The sequence below is a fragment of the Mchenga conophoros genome, linkage group LG23, assembly GCF_057382185.1.
Source record: "Mchenga conophoros isolate Kocher_MC1m ecotype Shallow Benthic linkage group LG23, M_conophoros_male_GT1.1, whole genome shotgun sequence".
Lineage (NCBI taxonomy): Eukaryota > Metazoa > Chordata > Actinopteri > Cichliformes > Cichlidae > Mchenga > Mchenga conophoros.
The window spans coordinates 14451882-14470854 of record NC_140547.1 but is presented as its reverse complement, the minus strand read 5'-3'; the positions used below and the strand labels follow the sequence as shown (position 1 = coordinate 14470854).

The 18973-nt window shown below is 38.1% G+C and overlaps 1 protein-coding gene across 2 annotated transcripts; it reads right to left on the bottom strand.

The window, feature by feature from the left end:
- Positions 1–7387: 7387 nt before the first annotated feature.
- LOC146546872 (claudin-18-like) lies at positions 7388–10887 on the bottom strand. Of its 2 annotated transcripts, none has more exons than XM_085264903.1 (5): positions 10580–10887; positions 8257–8421; positions 8044–8173; positions 7841–7951; positions 7388–7674 (listed from the first exon to the last, which is right to left on the bottom strand). In XM_085264903.1, the coding sequence occupies exons 1-5, from the start codon at positions 10797–10799 to the stop codon at positions 7533–7535; spliced, it is 768 nt and encodes a 255-aa protein (XP_085121029.1). In that variant the 5' UTR covers positions 10800–10887; the 3' UTR covers positions 7388–7532. The 2 variants fall into 2 exon arrangements, with proteins under 2 accessions (XP_085121029.1, XP_085121030.1); XM_085264904.1 differs by lacking the exon at positions 10580–10887 and adding an exon at positions 10008–10171.
- Between the last annotated feature and the right edge of the window lie 8086 nt (positions 10888–18973).

Below are 18973 nucleotides of genomic sequence, written 5' to 3'. Positions count from 1 at the left end.
AAGAACTCTAAAGGCTCATGTCGCCACCTACTGGACGGCAGTGTGTGCAACAATTATTCCCCACAATGCATAGAGAAAGTTCACAAGATGTTAGTGAGACAAGCTGTTTTGTATGATTTGGAAATGGTGGCGCTGACAAAAAGAAAGGAGGCTGAGATGGAGAAGGGTCACTGGGAGTGACCAGAATGGACAGCATTAGAAACATGTCAGAAGGACAGTTCAGGACAGGTGCTTACAGAGTTAGAGAGGCAAGGCTGAGATGGTGTGGACATGTGCACGGAAGAGAGAGCGCATACAGTGAACAAAGGTTGCTGAAATAGAAGCTGCCAGGCAATAGAAAAAGCAGAAGACCATACAGAAACAGGAGGGTGCTTGGGATAGGGTGGGTAAGGTAGATGATCCATTCCTGCCCTAAAGGGACCAATCAAAAGAAGACGAGACGGAAAATAAGTAAAGGTTAGAACCACCATGCTTAGCCCAACAGTCCAATAGATATATAAAACCTTAATTTTGCTGTCTTTAAAGATGGTTCATCATCACTGACTATACAAAAACCATATTTAAATTCTTACACTGCTGTTTCTGTCACAATCTAAGAGGTATAGTTATGCATGTAATTTAATAAATGTAGTATTTGTTTAGTTTTTTAGAAAACAAAGTCAGTAAATAAACTCAATACAATAGTTCAGATATACACGATTCATTAAAACAACCCAACAAACATATATTTGTGGTATGTAAATACACAGAAAGTTTTAAAGATGTGCAGAAACTTTGTTAAAACACATCTAATCTACTACAATCCAAGGGTTGATCATGTGACGCTCACACATTTTAAGTTACTTCTGATTAAAAAAAACACACTGTTGCAGTCTGGCTCTCATGTGAGGACACAGGACAACCCCAAAAATAACAGAAGGTTTGCTTTACATTCCATTATAAGTTCGACTATCAACCATGTGTCTTATTTTTGTATTTTTCTCTATATAAATAAAGACATTTCCTTCATAAATTAATGCAAAAAATGTACCAGAAATTAAGAAAGGTAAGTTTGACAAATTTCCACAAGGAAGTACTTGAATGAAAGGTGCTACTCTGTTTTTAGCAATAACTTTTCATCTGATTTAAAGGTTTTTCTCCACTATGATTATGGTAGCAAGGTAGTAAACGGTTAAAAATATTATTTATTTTATAAAAGGTTACATTAAGCTGGAAACAAACAAGGAAAAAGAAGTTACTTTCCAAATCTGAAGAACTACACCCCTGAACCCTGGATAACTGCAACCTTAGCAAGAAGTGTATTTGCATAATTGCAACAGAGATCCTTCCACTTGAACCTGATCTTGGCAGATTTTGGGAAAAGATGAGAATTTTGGTATTTTATTGTTATTAGGAGGAGTTAAGAATCTATTTTTATGAAATGTCTTTATAAATCAAGAACTGTTTTGGTGGCAGTGGTGATTTTAATCATTTGGGAAATCCATGGTTTAAAAGCTTGTAAAATATTTCATGTTATTTATTTAGTATTGTTTGCATGTTATGTTGTTACTGGCTGTGTATTTTGCTGTTTTATTGTAAGCACAAATCTTCTACAGATCTCTTAAACTGTTTGTTCTGTTTTAATCTCTTAACCTCATCCAATCTATCACCTGCTTTATGAAGATGTTTAACTTATCTCACATCTCCATCTCAAAGAGTTATTAAAATGCTGAACATGCTCTTAGTTCTCCACTACATTGCACAACTGACATAGTGTGGAGGCCTCTTCCCAATTAAACACAGAGGGGAATGAATGTAATTTGGATCTGTGGGTGAGTAAAGATGAAAAACCTTACAGGATTTTTGAATTTCAGGCAAAAGCCAAATATTTAGAAACTTGAGATGATTATAAAGAAACTCAAGTTTTTCACCATTGCAGCTATTCAGAGGTCTGACAACTGATTTCTGTAAGTGAATGCATGTTTTTGGTATTGTACTGATAACGTTGTCAGCAGAAGTTCAGGTTGCTGACGGAACTCGGGCTTAAAAAAAAGCATGCATGAGGTGGTGGTAACAGAGCTGATCCACACCTCAAAGGTCAAACAGAAGTCTCATTGCACGTGTGCTGTTCACAGATAAGTTAACTTCCTTGTCCAATGTCAGTAGGGAAGAGGGGGGAGATACCAAAGTGAGTTATCAGAGCATTGAGATGTATCAGGTAACCTTTAGTTTCCCTCATAAATCTGTGTTGTGAGTTGGATCTTGACGCTTCCTCTCAGTGAACACAGCAAACTCAAATTGTATAAGCGGCCATTGGATGCGAGCTTTGACCCTAGAAGATGTTTGAGAACAACTAAAGTGTAGTAAATGTATTCCAGCCAGTACCCAGGGTTTTAAACGACACCTCACTAGAATGATAAAAACAAAAACCCCTGCCACATGACAACATCTGCTCAGATGTTGATCACAATATTTTTGAGCATCTTAAGGATACAACTGAACCAGCCCGGGTCAGAGAGGTACCACCGCTAAAGCCCACAGATCCTAATGCAAAAGCAACCAGTTTCAGAGATCTGCTGTCCACTCAACGACTGGCTACAGCTGTTTTAGAGTTATGGAGAAGGTTTTAATATTGTGGCTGATCTCTCTTAATTTTTTTCTACATTAAATAGTGTTAAAAGTAGTTATTGTTGCTTTTGAATTTTTACTTCTATTTACTTTTTTTCCCACTACAATTCATATTTTTTTCAACTACGGTGGTCATGTAGAGGTTCACATTTCTAGTTTTTAGACTTTCAATTAAGCTTAGTATTTCTGTCAAATAACTAACAGATCTTTGGCTTTGCTGGGACATGTTCTAGAAAAACTGCATCATTGTGCTTTGGTCGCAGCTGGACTTGGATACGCAGTAGAATCATTTACTGATTTCTTCATGGTAGTGCTCACCAAACCCACTGTCGCCTTATAGATGTGGAATGCCCCGTGCCTCATTTTAAGGATAAAGGTCATCACTCATAACAACTTCCTATTGATTTGGAGTAATACACTGGGTACATGGACACATGGATTCAAATTATTTATACTTTTACATTTTTATTTTATGGTCCTGCTATTTTAAAATCAGGAGTGTTTGGATTGCACTGTCATACAGGGATGATTATTAGGCTTCCAACATTGGGAGAAAGAAAAACCGCCCAAATATTTTGTTTTCCTGCATTTTTTTAAGGAAGGTACTGTAGATAAGATCAGATTCTTAGAGTGATCAGGAAATAAGAACAACAAAAGGAAAAAAGATCTTCAATCGTGAATTTACGCTTCATTAAAAAAGCAGTGATGCTGAACTGATCCGCTAGGTGGTGCCAGAGGTCCGGGTATGAGGACATGTTTTCAGTAAAAGAGCCATTTTTCAAAGACCAGTGTGATGGAAACTGGGCCCTGTCCGCTGGACGTTACTGAAGAGCACTATGAAATGTAATGGGTCCATGCTCGGCCTTGTGGCCCCGGCCTTGCAAAGCTTTAGATTACTGGTTTTTGGACCCCCAATGGACTTCAGGCTAGAAATCCTCCAGAAAGGTAATATTTTTCATAGGTAACTTCAAGACTGCAGCCAGTCGTCAGGTGTATTTGTAAAACATCTGAATATTTGAAATCTGTCTGTGCATAAAATGTCAGAAAGAAACGAAAAACAGGGATTATTATTCTTTTAGTGCCAAATGAACCTATTTAGACATCTTTAGTTGTCTGACTAACTTTCAGAAACTTCCAAATGTGGAGTTTATACCACAGAAACATGCAAAATGATCAAATATTCACATTTAAGAAACTAATTTTCTGTCAAATAACTAATCAGCTAATTTATTCAGCTCTAGAGTAATCCCTGGTGCCTAGGTGTCGGTGAAAATATTAAAATTTTCATGCATTGTAAGCAAGGGGCAAAAAAAAAAAAAGCAATACATTATTGTAATCATATTATTTGTCTAAAGAAACACTGTTCATAAAATCATTGCCCAATTTGTTATTATTCATCAAACAATTGTATCACTTTAGTTCAGGCCTTTTCTGTTGTGAGTGGCTGTGTGCAGACAGGAATAGGACCCAAGGTGCAGACTCCGGAGACAGATGTGAACTCAAAACAACTTTAATGTTAAACTCAAATATAACATAACTGGAAAAATCAAAATAAACTTACACCGGCAGACTGACAGAACACACAGCTAAGTAAACGGTAGATCACAACACAGACACAAAGAAACACAGGGCTTAAATACACAGAGGAGCAATCAGGGAATGGGTAACAGGAGGGAAACACAGCTGGGGCAAATCAGAACTGACGAGACAAGGAAGCGTAAACTGAACACACTGAGATAAGACAGAGACCTTCAAAGTAAAACAGGAAACACAAAACACAGACTGAACAAAAGACACAGACTCACATGCAGGCACTACAGTGGGACCAGGGCAGACACAGACACTGACTGGACACGGGGATATAGCAACTAAGGATACACAGAGATGCGAACTAGACAAGGGAATACAGCTGACAAGGGAGACAGAGCAACTAGAGAAGACAGAGACATAAACCATAAGACAGAACTCAAAGAAACCAAAGACTAGAAATGATAAATAATATAATAAACTCAAAAACCCTGGGTCAACGACCCAAGCATCCTAACATTTTCGTGTGTGCTTTTGCCATAATTGTGACTTTAGATCAAAGTACTGTGGATTTGCTTTGCAGAAAGGACAAGATTGAGATTGCAAAATTGCAGTGATCAGGTGTAACATATGAACACGCGAGGTTTCATACTGTTAATGTGCCACATTACTTTTCTTAGGGAGTTAATAAGTAATGCATGAGCAATACTTTGCAATCCCAACGCAGTTACATTTACTTAATAACTGGTGAAGCTTTAGGAAAAGAAAATAGAACATGATTCTGCTGTGCCAAAAATTGTTAAGCAGAAAAGAAGCTTAAGAAGGGTTGTCTCATAGTCTCAATAACTTCCTTTAAAATTAAATTAAAACAATTAATGACTCACTTTAAGAGTGATTAAATGTTATTAAATGTAACTACTACTTAATACTTTCATTAATTTCAATTATCAAGAAATGTGATTTCATGCAAATCACTGAAACTCTCATTGCTGGATTTAAGGGCATAATCCAGCAGAGTAACAGACAGCTGTGCTGTCGTGGTATGAAAGATCAGTCCTGTTACATCTGAACAGTCAGCAAGGATTATACCAAAGACACAGCATCTATCTGAGGAAGGAGCACAGATTTTATTCAATTACACTGAAACAATGTGGAAGTAATTTTATTTATCATTGGGCGCTGCAGGGCAAGAGATAACATGTAACTGATGACCACTTGTTTTGATAACGCTAATAGGATAAACAACACAATAATCAATATGAGTGTTGTTTCAGATGGTTGGAGCATGACTTGTATGAAAGCAGAAATAAACTGTTTTGGCTTTTGATAAATGTAATTTCATTTTTCTCAAGATTTCTTTCAAGTACACATTTTACAAAGTGCAGAAAATTTAATCATGTTAAAACTTTCAAAGTATGAGAGTGTCAAAACTATGGTGCAGTCTTATGAAAAATCAGCTGTCCCTAAATTAATAACTACATTATATGTACATTTCACAAGCCTCTTCACACTCATTTTCCACTGGTTAGTTTCAAACTGTACAAACCTACTAAATGTCGCTGCACCATTAGAACATAACCAATGTCCTAGAAAGTAAACACTTCAGTATATATGGCTCATAGACTGTATGGTGAGGAGGGAGCTCTGGCTAATAAAGTCCTGTCTGGAAAACAGTAGCAGATCTTGGTATTTTATAACACTTGCTGAGTTGTCTATCAGATTCTGACTGAGATTATTTCTTTTTGCAACCAGAAGAGTGGCCCCTTCAAAATACATTTGCATTTGTTTTACTTTTCAGACCCAGAAGCTATATTCATGCTCAAGAGGAGAGTAAACTAGCCTCTGTAAAAACAAAGCCATTGTATTTTTATAGGTTGTAAAATAATCCCTAAAACAGTAGTTTTAGGTGGATAAAAGGCCTTAAGGTTAGTCATGTTAGAGCAGGTATGACTTTGCTGCATGTATGAATGCACATTAAAATAATACATTCATAAAATAAACTTTAATTCCATTTAACCAATAGTACCAACAACAACATTTGGTCAGTTAGGCAAGAATTAGACATGACATTTTCTATTTCTATTTATTTATTATTTGTTTATTTATTAAAGTATCAGGTTAATGTGGCAAACATGTTGTCTTTTCCACTCCAGTTCAAAATGGGGATGCATTAGCAAGCTAATGCTAATTTGCTAATGCTAACGTTGACTAAGCTAGCTGGCAACAGTAGCTGCATTTTGAAAAAAATAGTATGATGTTAAGGAAGGGTCCATAAAGAGACTCTGTAAGACTTTGTAAAGAAAAGAAAGGTTCACTTAAAGAGGCTCTCAGATACAATTTAACCGTGGTTCCACTGAGCTGATGTGTGTCTAAATTCCTCGAAAGGCATAGCAAAGGTTTGTCTATTAAGACTTTGACTGGAAAGCCCCAACCTGGAAACAGACCTTCATCCAAGTAAGTAGAAGATACGTTACTGACATAATATCACAAACAAAACTGTTAAAACTTGGGAGCATTTAAAACAAGAGGTGGGTCATGTGAAAAAGAACGTTTTCGCAAGACTCTGTTCCTGTGAAAAACTAAACTCCACCTCATGATTCAGTAACTTGAATGATTTTCTGTATGACTCAGTCTCATGTTGTTGTGGAAGAATTTCACAACAACTCATCAACCTTCACACACCGTGCTGACGGATGTATGAACACCTCTGCTTGGAAGAGCCATACTTGTTCAGTGTTTTTCTAATTTAACTGTCATGAACTTTAACATTTACATAATAACTAAAGACTGTGGATTCTGAGATGTAGCTGCTGGAGTTTTCCAACATCTCTGAGCACTGTACAATCTGACCTTGAGGTGAATTTGCAGGGACATTATGTCAACACACGTCCGACAGCTCGAGACCAGCAAACTGCCAAAACCTCTGCTTTTGTAGAGGCGCTCACACTTGCTGATAATCAGTAAATCAAGTACATTTAATTAGCATATGGATTTCTTAATTTCTGTGGGAGCAGTAGGTAGTAGTAGTTGTTGTATTGCATCTTAGTGCTTCCCTACTGGGTAGATTTCACAAGAACCTGTGCAAATATCCCTTTGTTTTAATTTTTAATTTTTTATTCCTGTCAAACATGACATTTGCACATTCCTCCACTGAGTTTAATATATGCGTTATGTGTTGTGCTACTGAATTTAGTGTCAGAACAGGTAAGAATCACCTTTTATTTAACACAGACACACATACAAAATATACAGCACAGACTTTATAATTGTGATTACATTTGAAAAAGTAACATGAAATTAGGCCTGAAACCGGTCTTCCAAATTAAAGTAGAGAGAAATAAAAAATGAATGCTGAATGTAGAAAAGTTATCACAGAGCGTATTAAAACAGACATGGTTCTACACGTAGTCAAACCTCTGGTTTGTCTGCCTTTCATCCATACTCTGAGCTTTGTAGGAGTCGTTGTAGACGGGCCGGGATCTGGTGTCAGGCCTGTACATCGTGTTCTGGGAGGCAGCTTTGTAGGCCATCCCATCATACCTGAGGGATAGCGTCACATACATCAAACACTGAAAATATAATCTATGTGCGTACTGTATTTTGCCCTATTTTGCAGTTTTCACATCTCTGCTACTTTATTGTTCAGGAACAGAGAGGTTACTGTCCCTACCAATCTTTTTAAAGATCACAAATAGTTATAAATTACCGGTGTTTCTCTGGTGTCATTGCACGGCAGGCCAGGCACATCAAGATGCCACCGATGAACAAGATAGCGCCACCGATCCAACCCACGAAAAGTGCAGGGCCAAAAGTATACCTGAAAGATTATTAAGGTTAAACATTACCAAAATTAATTCAGCAGGTAATATATTACTATATATATATATGCTAATTTCAGTTTATCTTTACCTTGGCGTCAGAGCTCCCGTTAGTCCACCAACATTGCCTGTACTGCTGAATCCACTGGCAAATGTAGTGAACTGAAAACTTTGTACAATCAAATTAGCAAAGGCTGACACCCCAGCAATCCCACAGACACCTGAAAAAAAATCCGAATTAATGCTGGTATTATCGCAAAACCGTTCTTCTTCGATATCACCTGAGCATTGTTAGTGAAGTAACCTGCAAGGAGAAGCATGATCCCAGCCGACAGAGTCATGGTGGCTTTCAAGTTGTCCTCCATGTTCCCCATTTTCAAGCACTTCAGCGAGAATATGGCGATCAGTAAGCCGATAGCGCCAAGGACGATCCCAACAATCATCAAGGCTCGGACGGCTTGGAGCAGAGCTGAAAATCAAAGTTATGACATTTAGCATATGTTTAGGATATATCTGTTTGTGAGATTGGTATTACCTTGTAGATACTTTAAGATTTATCAAAAAGAAAATGAAAAAAGAAAAAGAAAATGCTGCCAATTAACTCAATGAGTTTAAATAAATAAAAGATATACAATATTCAAACAACCCAAACCTAAATATATTTCAAATGAGTAGAAAATTGAAATGTATTATAATACATAAGTTCAAATTTTAGGTTTAAATATTTCTGGAGTGTTGCAAGTTAAGCATGCATGTTAAAATATCTTCTTTTTATGGTTAATGTACTGCGCTGTATGTTTTAGAAGGCAACACTGTGCCTTGTACAGCTTCAGTTATTATGTACTAAAGGTAATATATACAAAAAATGTGATTATGATTTGACTACGCAACATTATATTAAAAGGTTTAAATTAACTTTTACTCAGCATCATTTATATTCATCCAGTCATAATCAGCTCTTTTTAAAAACCACTTGAAGTTTTGACAATACATTTCGCTAATTATATTTTTGTACTTTTACTTCTGAGTACTTCTTTGATCATGGCCACCATAATACAAATCACACACTAGAAACTAATTATAACTGTAAGGTAGCAGCTTCAATAGTTCAATATATTTTGTCACAGGAAAACGGCAGGTCGGCCATCATTAAAAGTTTCCGCTGAAGATAATATCTGGCATGAAAGAGACAAGAGATATCGTCATTAGAAACTGAACTTGCTTTTATTTTCGTAATTAGTTTGAAACCGTGGTTAAAATGAGTAAAATGTAATACAAAAAGAGATCAAGGTGTTTTACAGCATAATACAATCAACTATTATGCAAGGATTTCTACCTTCTTCTACATATATTATGGAAATATATGAATCCATAGACATACAAGAATAACTGGGCTGAATTACAAGTTTAGCAGTAGTTCTAAAAAGTCTCTGAAAGGGGATCAAAATCCCCGGCAATAATAAATATATTAGTTTTACTGATGCACATGTGCATCATGAATAGAGGCAGGAAAAGCCCGACACTCACGGCATTCACTTTCAATTAAAATGTTTTAAAAAGGGAGAAAAAAAAGCACATTAGTTATTTTCCAGCACTCATAAATCAAAGCAGCGTGTGGTGAAACACACTGAACTAAATGCCATCTTTCAGCGTCCTCAGATATTGTACCTGTATTATTCTAGATTTAATCCCTTAAGACCTTATATACAATATGCTCTACACTACATTCAGCTGTTAAGTACAGAGTGTGGAAATGTACTTTACATTGTGTGACACTCTGCTAAAGCTTGTGCTTGCTCAGCTACGCTTTGGATGTCTCATCAAATTTCTATTTGATTCCGGAGAGACACCATCTTTTCTGCAGTCGACTGCATTTTTATTCCAGGGCTGGTCGGAAAAGTGGCAGGGGGTGGAAATGGGGGGGAAAATCTGCCCTAAAACCTCCCAAATATTCTAAAGTACCTTCCGAGGTCCTTTAGAAAATGTTCTCCTTAATCCGACATGTCGAGAAATATTTGATAAATGTCTTTTTCTCTTGGAGTGTAATTCTCTTACCTGGCAGGCCAAGTATGGTGAAATAAGGCCGACACTGTGTGGTACCGTACGTCGTCCCTACACACGACTTCCATAAACCAGAATAGGTATAAAAATTTGTTATTACTGTAAAAGATCGGTCTTGTAAGCTCCACTCGTCCATTGTTGTTGCAGCCGATATTAAAAACAGGCCCAACGTCGACAACATGAATCCTATTAACTGGGTCATTGTGGCAGCCATTTTAGATGTTCCACTCAAACTGAGTTACCACCAGAGTCAGACAGTCATGAAATGGCAGTGTTTGACTGCTGCCTGCTGTTATGTAGGCTTCGACATGGAACAGACCTTATCTGATGTTTACCCAAGACTTACTTCCAGGTTCCGGGAAACTGTGGGGAGCACATTTTCCCCTCCTTTCGAAACAGGGTGTGAAAACACACGCCAAACATGGTTCTTTGTATTGTTCTTCTTTCTGAATTAATATTTAAACCACCTACATGTATTGCATAACCCCCCCCCCCCCCCCCCCCAAAAAAAAAAGTCAATTTCATTTTTTTGCCATGTCCGTTGGTATTATTGATTTAAAACATACCTGGCAGGCCGAGGATGGTGAAGTATGGTCGACACTCTGTGAAGCCGGAGCTCTGCCTAACACAGGACCTCCACAGGCCCGAGTACGAGTACACGGCTGTCACAACGTTGTCAAAGAGGTCTTGTGTGGCCCACTGGTCCATCCCCGTCGCGGCGATTATTCCCGCTATTCCTATCAAACTCAAAACGAAGCCTAAACCCTGACACAACGTGGCCGCCATGCTGCCGTCTTCTTTCTGCCGCTGGAAACCGTCAAGTGCTCTCAGCTCAGCCTTTCCTCAGCACTGCAGCTGTGTTTGAATATGATATCGTCCAGTATGAAGTCTAAAAGGACTTTACCAGTAACCCCGCGTGTTTGCACTTATGTACAGATTTGGGTGGAGCGTATCAGTATCAGTGTCGATTAATGTTGGTAAGGAGTGTTCGTCGTGTAGAGGGTTGGAAGTCTGTTTGTGAGTTTGTGTAAATGGTCTTTGAAAATCTAAAATGAGGAAATGATGATGGTCTTTTGGTAAATTTGGAGAAGGAGGTCATTCAGCTTCTATACCAGATTTGTTGGGTAGAAATGGTAAACAGACAGGGCCTTATATAGCGCTTTTCTACTCTTTTGGAACACTCAAAGTGCTTTATACAACAATCATCTGAGTGTTCGTTAATCTAAAAAGAAATAAAGTTAGACCACTTCATTTGATTTTAGATTAACAAACACTCAAGGTCATGTTTTAGTCATGCCATGAAATTGATCCTTTTACACTATTTTCTTCTGCTTTAAACACGTCACCACAATAAATGTGTCACAAGAATGACCTACTTCCTGATTCTGAACGAATCTGAACAGATAGTGTGCAGACTGTTTTTTTATAACTAAGTCCAATAGGTTCTTTCTACCTGGACTGTTCAGACTTGGTTTGGTCAGATTTGAGTGACAGTAGCTGGAAAATGAGGATCATACGTTGCTGTTTTATAAAAGTAAAGCCAAAGCCAAACAATCCAGAACAATACAAGACAGAACAATTGTGGGGACTTGGCTCAAGAGGGGCGTGCTCACATTTGGACCTTGAAACTGCACAGTCAGGCATTACACAGCAGACTCTGATTGCAAATGTCAGCACACGCCTCTTGAAAGTTTCAAAAAACAAGCAGTCTTTTAATATTTAATCGTAACGTCATAAGCACTTTCTGCAAAGTTGTTAAGCTAGCCAACATGCTACCATTCAAAACTGACAAGAATCTTTCAGGGACCATTGATCCATCTACTGTTCGCTAAACCCTCAACAGAAATGGTCTCAGTAGAAGGGCGACTGTCACAAAAACAACCTCAAGAATATTTTAAGGAAGAGGAGAGAAAACGCCAAGAGGCCAAATTCCCCAAGAACTAAATTGAAAACCATAGCAACAGGAAGTGATGAGTATATGTGAAACTTTTGGATTGAATCATCACTTACACCCCCCCCCAAGAATGATGCAGGAAAAGACAAATATTGGAAAAATCCAAATTTACAGTACAAACAATACAAAAGCTGTGTAAACAATTTCATATTGGTGAGATGGGATCCAAAGTATTTAGCTAATGATTACAAAGGTTTCAATGAAGTACGACCCTTTTTTGTTGTAACATAACATCATCTCAGTTTCTGGTCATATTTTTGTCCGAGATATGTTGTTATAGTCACGACATAACAAGAAACAATAACGAGAATGATATCATTAAGACAATCTTGTAAAGATGAGGACAGTTTTTCTGGTTTAATACGAATCAGATTATTTTTATTCTGTTATGTTATAATTGAATAGATCAGTTTTGAAAAAACTGCAATAAGCTGCCATGTACTTGGACTTGTTTTCTTTCTTTTAAATAACTGACAAAATTAGGTTATTTCAGAACAGGGCATGCGGGTTTAGGCCATGTCCTGAAGATGGGAAGCCCGGCGTGTCAGTAGCTGTGAGATGTAAATATGCTTCTCCCACTTACTGCCGATTACTTCTGTCTGGCATCCAAGGTAGCACTCAAGCATTTCACTCTGTTGATTCACTCTGAATCTTTCCCCAGGAGAGGTGAACAGAAACAGCGGTCGGAAATAAAGCATTAAAATGTGCTTGCACCCACAACAGTTTTGCTTTCATCAGCTTAGATGATTGCATTAACATGGTACTTTCAAGATTTATTTTGAGCGTAATTCTTCACTAAACTGTATGTTAGACTTGTAAAAATGGTTTCAGTTTAGAAGCACAACATCTGCAGATTAAATATTGTTCTATGCCTCTGCCAGGCTGTTAAACGATACTGGATGACAGCATTGTTGGGGTGGGTGCTGCGTATCGTTGTGGCACCAGCAGCCAGTCAGGCGAAAGTAAATACTGATACGATTGTAGTGAACTGAAACCAATTTGCCTGTGGCTGATATGTCGGGGAGAACATTTGAGACACCGGGACTGAATCGAAACTGGGTTGGGGCCTTGTTCGGAGTAAAAACACAGCCTCTGCCGCTCAGTATTCACACATTTATATATAATTTCTTTACTTTTTCATCTTTTCATTTGACATTAAAACTGCTGTTGCCATGATTTCGTAATTTCAAAATAACCTAAACACAGTTTCAGCCCTTAGTCTCAGTGCAAGCACACAATTAATACACAAACTAAAATAAAGGAAATTAAACCTAATAAAATACAAGAGAAGAACATTGTTAAAAAACATTAAACTACACCGCCTCTCTGGCCTCTTTTCCCACACAAAAATTACTCCTGAAAGTTTTCTGAAAACAAGTCTAATGGCCCACCCAGTGAAATGTACCCTTACATAGGCGGCCAGATTTGATTAACATCCTTTGAAATACCAGCAGCTAGTAACAGGGTGTACTAATGATTTTTGCTGTCTGCTGGGCAAAGCCATTTATCCCCCAGCAGGCCAAATCTTAAGCAAATAACTTCTCTAGCTTCTGCTAGAACCACTGTTTACTTATCACGAGCTGCCCATGAAAATGCACATAAAAAGAGAAGGTACTTCACAGAGATTTGGTCACTGAAGGTGTTTGTTCTGCTGTGAATAAGACTGTAAGAAACAGCTGACATTGCCTCCACATGTCAGTAGGTCTGCAGCCACAAACTCTCACTGTACCACTCAATACTCAATACTCAATACTCAAAACCTAAACATCTACATTAATGCACAAAATGTTGATATTTTCCTTTGATCCATATATAGCTAAGCAGACAAAAGAGTAATTAAGAAACATGCATTTTCTCACAAAATAAACAGCTGTAAAAATCATCATACCAACAACTTGGAAATAAAATACCGGCTTATTACTATAACATATTTGTGTCCAATACTCCTTTTAGCCGTGTTTGGGTTATAGCAACTTGGGGAAATGTCTGAGGGGTTTAATGGCCAGCTACAAACTTCTTCTGGATTGAAACAGGGATGGAAACCTTTCAAATGTCGGAGTCGAAGCCAACTAGACTTGTTTTATAGCTTCATGAAGATGTTTCATCTCTCATCTAAGAGGCTTCTTCACCTCTAAGAGCCGAAGTGAAGGAACGGGTATTTAACACCTATGCATTTCAACCTTGGAGGTAGTCCTGAGACATGTCACATGATGACCTAGGCTGTCCTCCTGTGAGTTATTAAAGTCGTGAGTGGGGGTTGAATTGCCAGGGAAGGGATCGCAAGACTGAGTTATAGCTGGTCTCAAAGGCCACCACCTCTGTTCATTGATGGTGAACCATCACTACCTCACTGGGAGTGAAATTCTTGGTGCTCCCCATCACCTTTTAGAACCGATAAAGCCTCCCGGATGAGAGTGACACATCCTCATGAACCTGCCTTGAACTCAAGTATTCAGTATTGAGAACTTACACAGACACAGTTGAGAAGGTAGATTAAGAAAACCCACATGTGTCAAAATCTTTTTCAGTAAATTTAGGAACGAGTTGTACTTGAATACCTACTTTAGCACAATGTAGCTAAAGTAGCTCACGTTTACCCATATCTGGACCAATGTTTTTACTCAGCTAGTGCAAATTTGGTCTGAGGTGGTGGGTTGATAGTGTTTTCAGAGTGTGAAGGGCAACAGCTGCACTCCTTATAGACAGTCCTGGCTCCTATGAGAAATGATGGTGAAGACAACAAGCTGCAACTCTCCTGGGAAGAGTCCTCCCTGGTGAAAGTAAACGTCTCTCCGTCTAGCTGCAGTTGCTGTTAGCATTGCAAATCCTTGTTTGGAAAGACATGTTCGTGATTCTGTGAATACAAGAGGTTTTCTTGTGGTGCATAAAAGTCGCAAAAGATCATCAGAACTCATACTCTGTTGACTGTGAATGTTTTTCACTGGTTTTTGCCTGGATTCAAATATTTAGTTGAGGAGTTTCAAAACTTGTATAATGACTCTTTGTTGATGCAGTGGATATATCTCATGTAGGAGGGGATACAGCACAATCTGCTGCTGTCATTTTCTATAACTTTTTTTTTAAAGGAAAAAAAAAGAGAGAAAGTTTGGAGACAAACCTTGAAAGAAAATTTCCACACCAACTTCTATTTTGAACTCCAGTCAAGAGCTCCATTACCACTCAGGCTACAATAAGAAAACACTAGAAAGAGATGTGCTGAAATGATGAAAGGCTGTCTCAGAAAATGGTAGAAAAATGGCCCATTTACTGTCCTCCACCTTTTGGGAGTCTAAATGGATTTTTATTCAGCAATCAGTGCACTGCCTCCTGACGAACACTAGAGGGCAGAGTGAGTGCAGAGAACAGAGGCTGCGATCACAGCAGGGAGCTAACTTGCAGGGAGTGTGATAAGGAGGGCTTTCACGTTACAGGGCCTGGAGTGCTGTTTCTCTGAGGGCATCGAGAACTTCAACAAAATATGAGCAGGTCAGAAGGAGGACAATCAGCATTTCGGTGCATTTTCCCTCCTGTGAATAAGGCGGCGCATGAGCGAAATCAGTATGAATTAACAGTGTTGGTTAAAAAAAGAAAAAAAGCAGCTTTAACAGGAGCCAGAAGGCAGTGTGAGTGGTCTAGCTGTGGTAAATGAGTAACACTCACCCACTTCAAACATCCTAACAATGAACGCTACCTGGGCAGCCAGGGAGATGAGCACAGCCCCCACAAATCTGCTACATTTGAAGAATGATAGAAAACTTCAAAAATCCCTGAGCAATTAACCAATCACAGTCCAGCAGGACAGTGTGACAGAGTGCACACATCATTGGTCGACAGGCTCACATCCGTTATGCTTTCAGTGGGGCGAGATCTAAATTAGAGAGCCAATTAACTCTGCTAATAGCCCTCTCCTATTTAATCTGGAAGACAATGGAGATTGAAGAAGAAGCTTTTACAATATCCTCTTTCTGCCACGATTCTGAGGGCCCGCGTTTGCCTCCTTGTTTTCACTTCAATTAGCCCAGTGCTTTCTATGATTAAGTACCTATAATTATTTTTCAATTAAGGCTTTGATCTGGTGTGTACTGTATACAGCTCCTTAGCGTGCTTGGAAGAATGAGGATGAAACAGTAAATTTGTTCTCTTCTGTGTTGTGTTGATGAGGGTGCAAGTGAGATTAAGCTGCTGAGAGCGAGTGCAGCCCCAGAACTCGATCAAGATTCTCACCAGCGTTAAACTTTCTTTGGTTCTTGTTCTTTGTTGGCATTTACGGAAGTAATGTAGCGTTTATTTATTTTTCCATGCTGGAAAAAGTGGAAATGGGGGAAAAATCAAATTCCCACAACACCATTATTGAAAAAAAAAAAAAATACGATTTATAAGCTGTTGGTGGAGAATGTTTTCTCAAAAAGGAGTAGAAGCAAGCAAAAAAAAAAACCAAAAACAGAATACAGCCAACCAGATAGCTCCAGAAATAAGCTTGAAATTATTCAAAGTAAAAGTATTGCAAGTTTTTTTATTTGTTCCACAGAAACATTTGAGACCTGTGAATATGTGTAGGTTGTAGCAGCTCCCATGCATAGACTTACCTGAGTACCACCTTGTGTTAATTTGATTACTACTATCAATAATTCCAATTTTATAGAAACTTCATGGCTCAACCAGTTCAAATTTTTAAGGCATATGCAAAACAAAATAGCTCATTTAAGGGGAGCTATCTGCTTATCCAAAATCAAATACAGCAAAATCCAAAAGGTCAGAGGTCAGGTTAAAGGTGACAGTGCCACAGAAAGGAAAGCCGATCTATAACCACAAGATAAAGTAAGGGAAGTTACTTTATCTTGTGGTTCTAAAATCCCTTCAGCATATTTCTTTTAAATTTTCATTATAAAATATGATTCATACTTTTTATTAATGATTAAGTACTAGTACATGAGTCAGGTATCAGATTAAATAAGAAATCATGACAAAACTCTAGCCTTTATGCGAGTGGTAGATAGGTACAAAACCATTATAATAAGAAGCAGTTTTATGGTTAAAGGATGTGTATAACATGGTAACTGGTAGGTAATAAAAACAAATAGGTTATTATTACAGTCATTTTATGCACTTCCTTGGATGCACGTTCTGTAACAAGCTATTTTTCAGGTAAAATTTTAACCTGTAAAGTAGCTAACCACTGTATAATATTTCCTTCTGAAATCTGGAGACTTTAAGTATGAAGTTGTATGAATGTTTTTAAACTAAAGCACTGTCTGTCTTAGTTTCCTGAAAGACCACAGTGTGCTCTTTGGTGTTGCATTATAGGCAGAGGTAAAGATCAATAAAGATGTCAGCAAAACAAAACAAAAAACAAGAAGAAGTGCTTGATCCGCTCATGCACAACACGGCGCTTAATAACACTTATTATAATTCCTCTGTTTACCTATAGCTACCTGACCCAGGAGGTTGATCAAAAGCGGCGTGATGTGCAGGGTAAAATGACAGTCTGGGTTAATTATCTGTAAAGCCGCTGGGATTAGAGGCATTCGCAGTAAAATGCAACCCTCGGGGTGGTGAAAAGGTAAAACGCGTTTTCTGAAGGGAAAGCCCAGGATCTACTCTTAAACACACTCGCCCAAACAGAGAAGCTGTGTTAGAATGACTGGATTTTATCTCAGCATAAACCAAAGATAGCACCATGCATTCATTGTGTGATATTGTATTCATTTATTTATTGCAAAAGTAATTAAAGCATCCTTAAAAATATTTTGTTTCATTGCAATGCTGCCCTGCAAGAGGGTCATGCAGTGCATGCCGAAACTCACCAGCATCTGTTATTATAGTAAGTAGAGTTTATTGATGGAGATGATGATCCAACATATTAGTAATTGTTACTAATTAGTTAAAATTTGCAGTAGCCAGTCACTGAAGAATTCAAGATGTGCACATTCGTTTTCTATATAAGTAACACAAGGCTTAGTTATATACGCACAGAATAAAACCAGTGCAGCTGGTAACATCATCACTAAATGTCTCCTTATTTCACATCATTTAAAATGCAAGCGCCTCTTCAGATGAAAAAATAAAAGTTTACATGTTGTTTAACAGTTCCTTAAACACAGTCCTCCCCCCAAAAGTACACAGGAATCTCACAAGTAATAATTTAAGATCTTAAGACGTGTCTGAGGGAAGAGTTAATACACGGACAAGGCAGCATGCACGCTGCCAGTGCAGCCAGTCAGAATAAAATGCAAATGAGGGAAAATCTTACATGGATTTAACAAGAGCAAGAACAGTTTTTCCCAACCAAAATCCATCGCTTACACAACATTTCAAGTTATTGATACATAACTGAGGGAGACCCTGAGTTCATAGCTGCGAAGCTCTGAGCACTCCAACTCAGCTCTCTGCTTCTTTGAAATGTTGCTTCATCTTAAGAACGTTTACATTACCTGACTGAGGATGCTAAGGGTTAAAGGTGTCATCGTTAACTTCAGCTTGAATTGACCTGTTTTTCTTTTCTTGCTGGTTTTGTTTTCTCCTCCGAGCAGGTAGTTGATGTAGATTTGAACTAAATTTAAGCTTTTGCTAAAGTGCCTGAAGTTTTATTTTTGAATCCTTGGGAGCAGAGATCCATTCATCTATACGGAAATCATTTCCTAATAGATTTAAAGAGAAAGAAAAACTTTGACTAAAATTCTAGCAGTAAGAAAACACTCAACACAAGCAAGATCGAAAAAAAAGAACATCAATGGCATTTATGAGCACGTCAACCTCTTATTCTTACATTCAGGCCTACTTCCCGTGTTTCAAACTTTTCTTCTTGCTAACTGAGGGTGAGAAACTGAAATCCGCTGAGAGATGAGTAATTAACTCCTTTACTGTAATTAAAACACTAAAGTCTCTAAAGGGTGTCAGGCTCCTAATGAGATGTGACATTTTAGAGTCTCTGCGTACCCAAAACTGTACTGTCACCATGCACTACGTAAGGGAGAGGAAGTGTTCGCAGCTGGGCAAGGAGAGAAAA

Bases quoted from the DNA above. Each gene is read 5' to 3' on its own strand.
- LOC146546872 (XM_085264903.1), bottom strand. From the start codon at position 10,799: ATGGCGGCCACGTTGTGTCAGGGTTTAGGCTTCGTTTTGAGTTTGATA. The intron at 8,174-8,256 runs GTTACTTCACTA...ATTTTTTTTCAG, and splicing joins GATCATGCTTCTCCTTGCAG to GTGTCTGTGGGATTGCTGGG. The intron at 7,675-7,840 runs GTAATTTATAAC...GCTATCCCTCAG, and splicing joins ATGACACCAGAGAAACACCG to GTATGATGGGATGGCCTACA.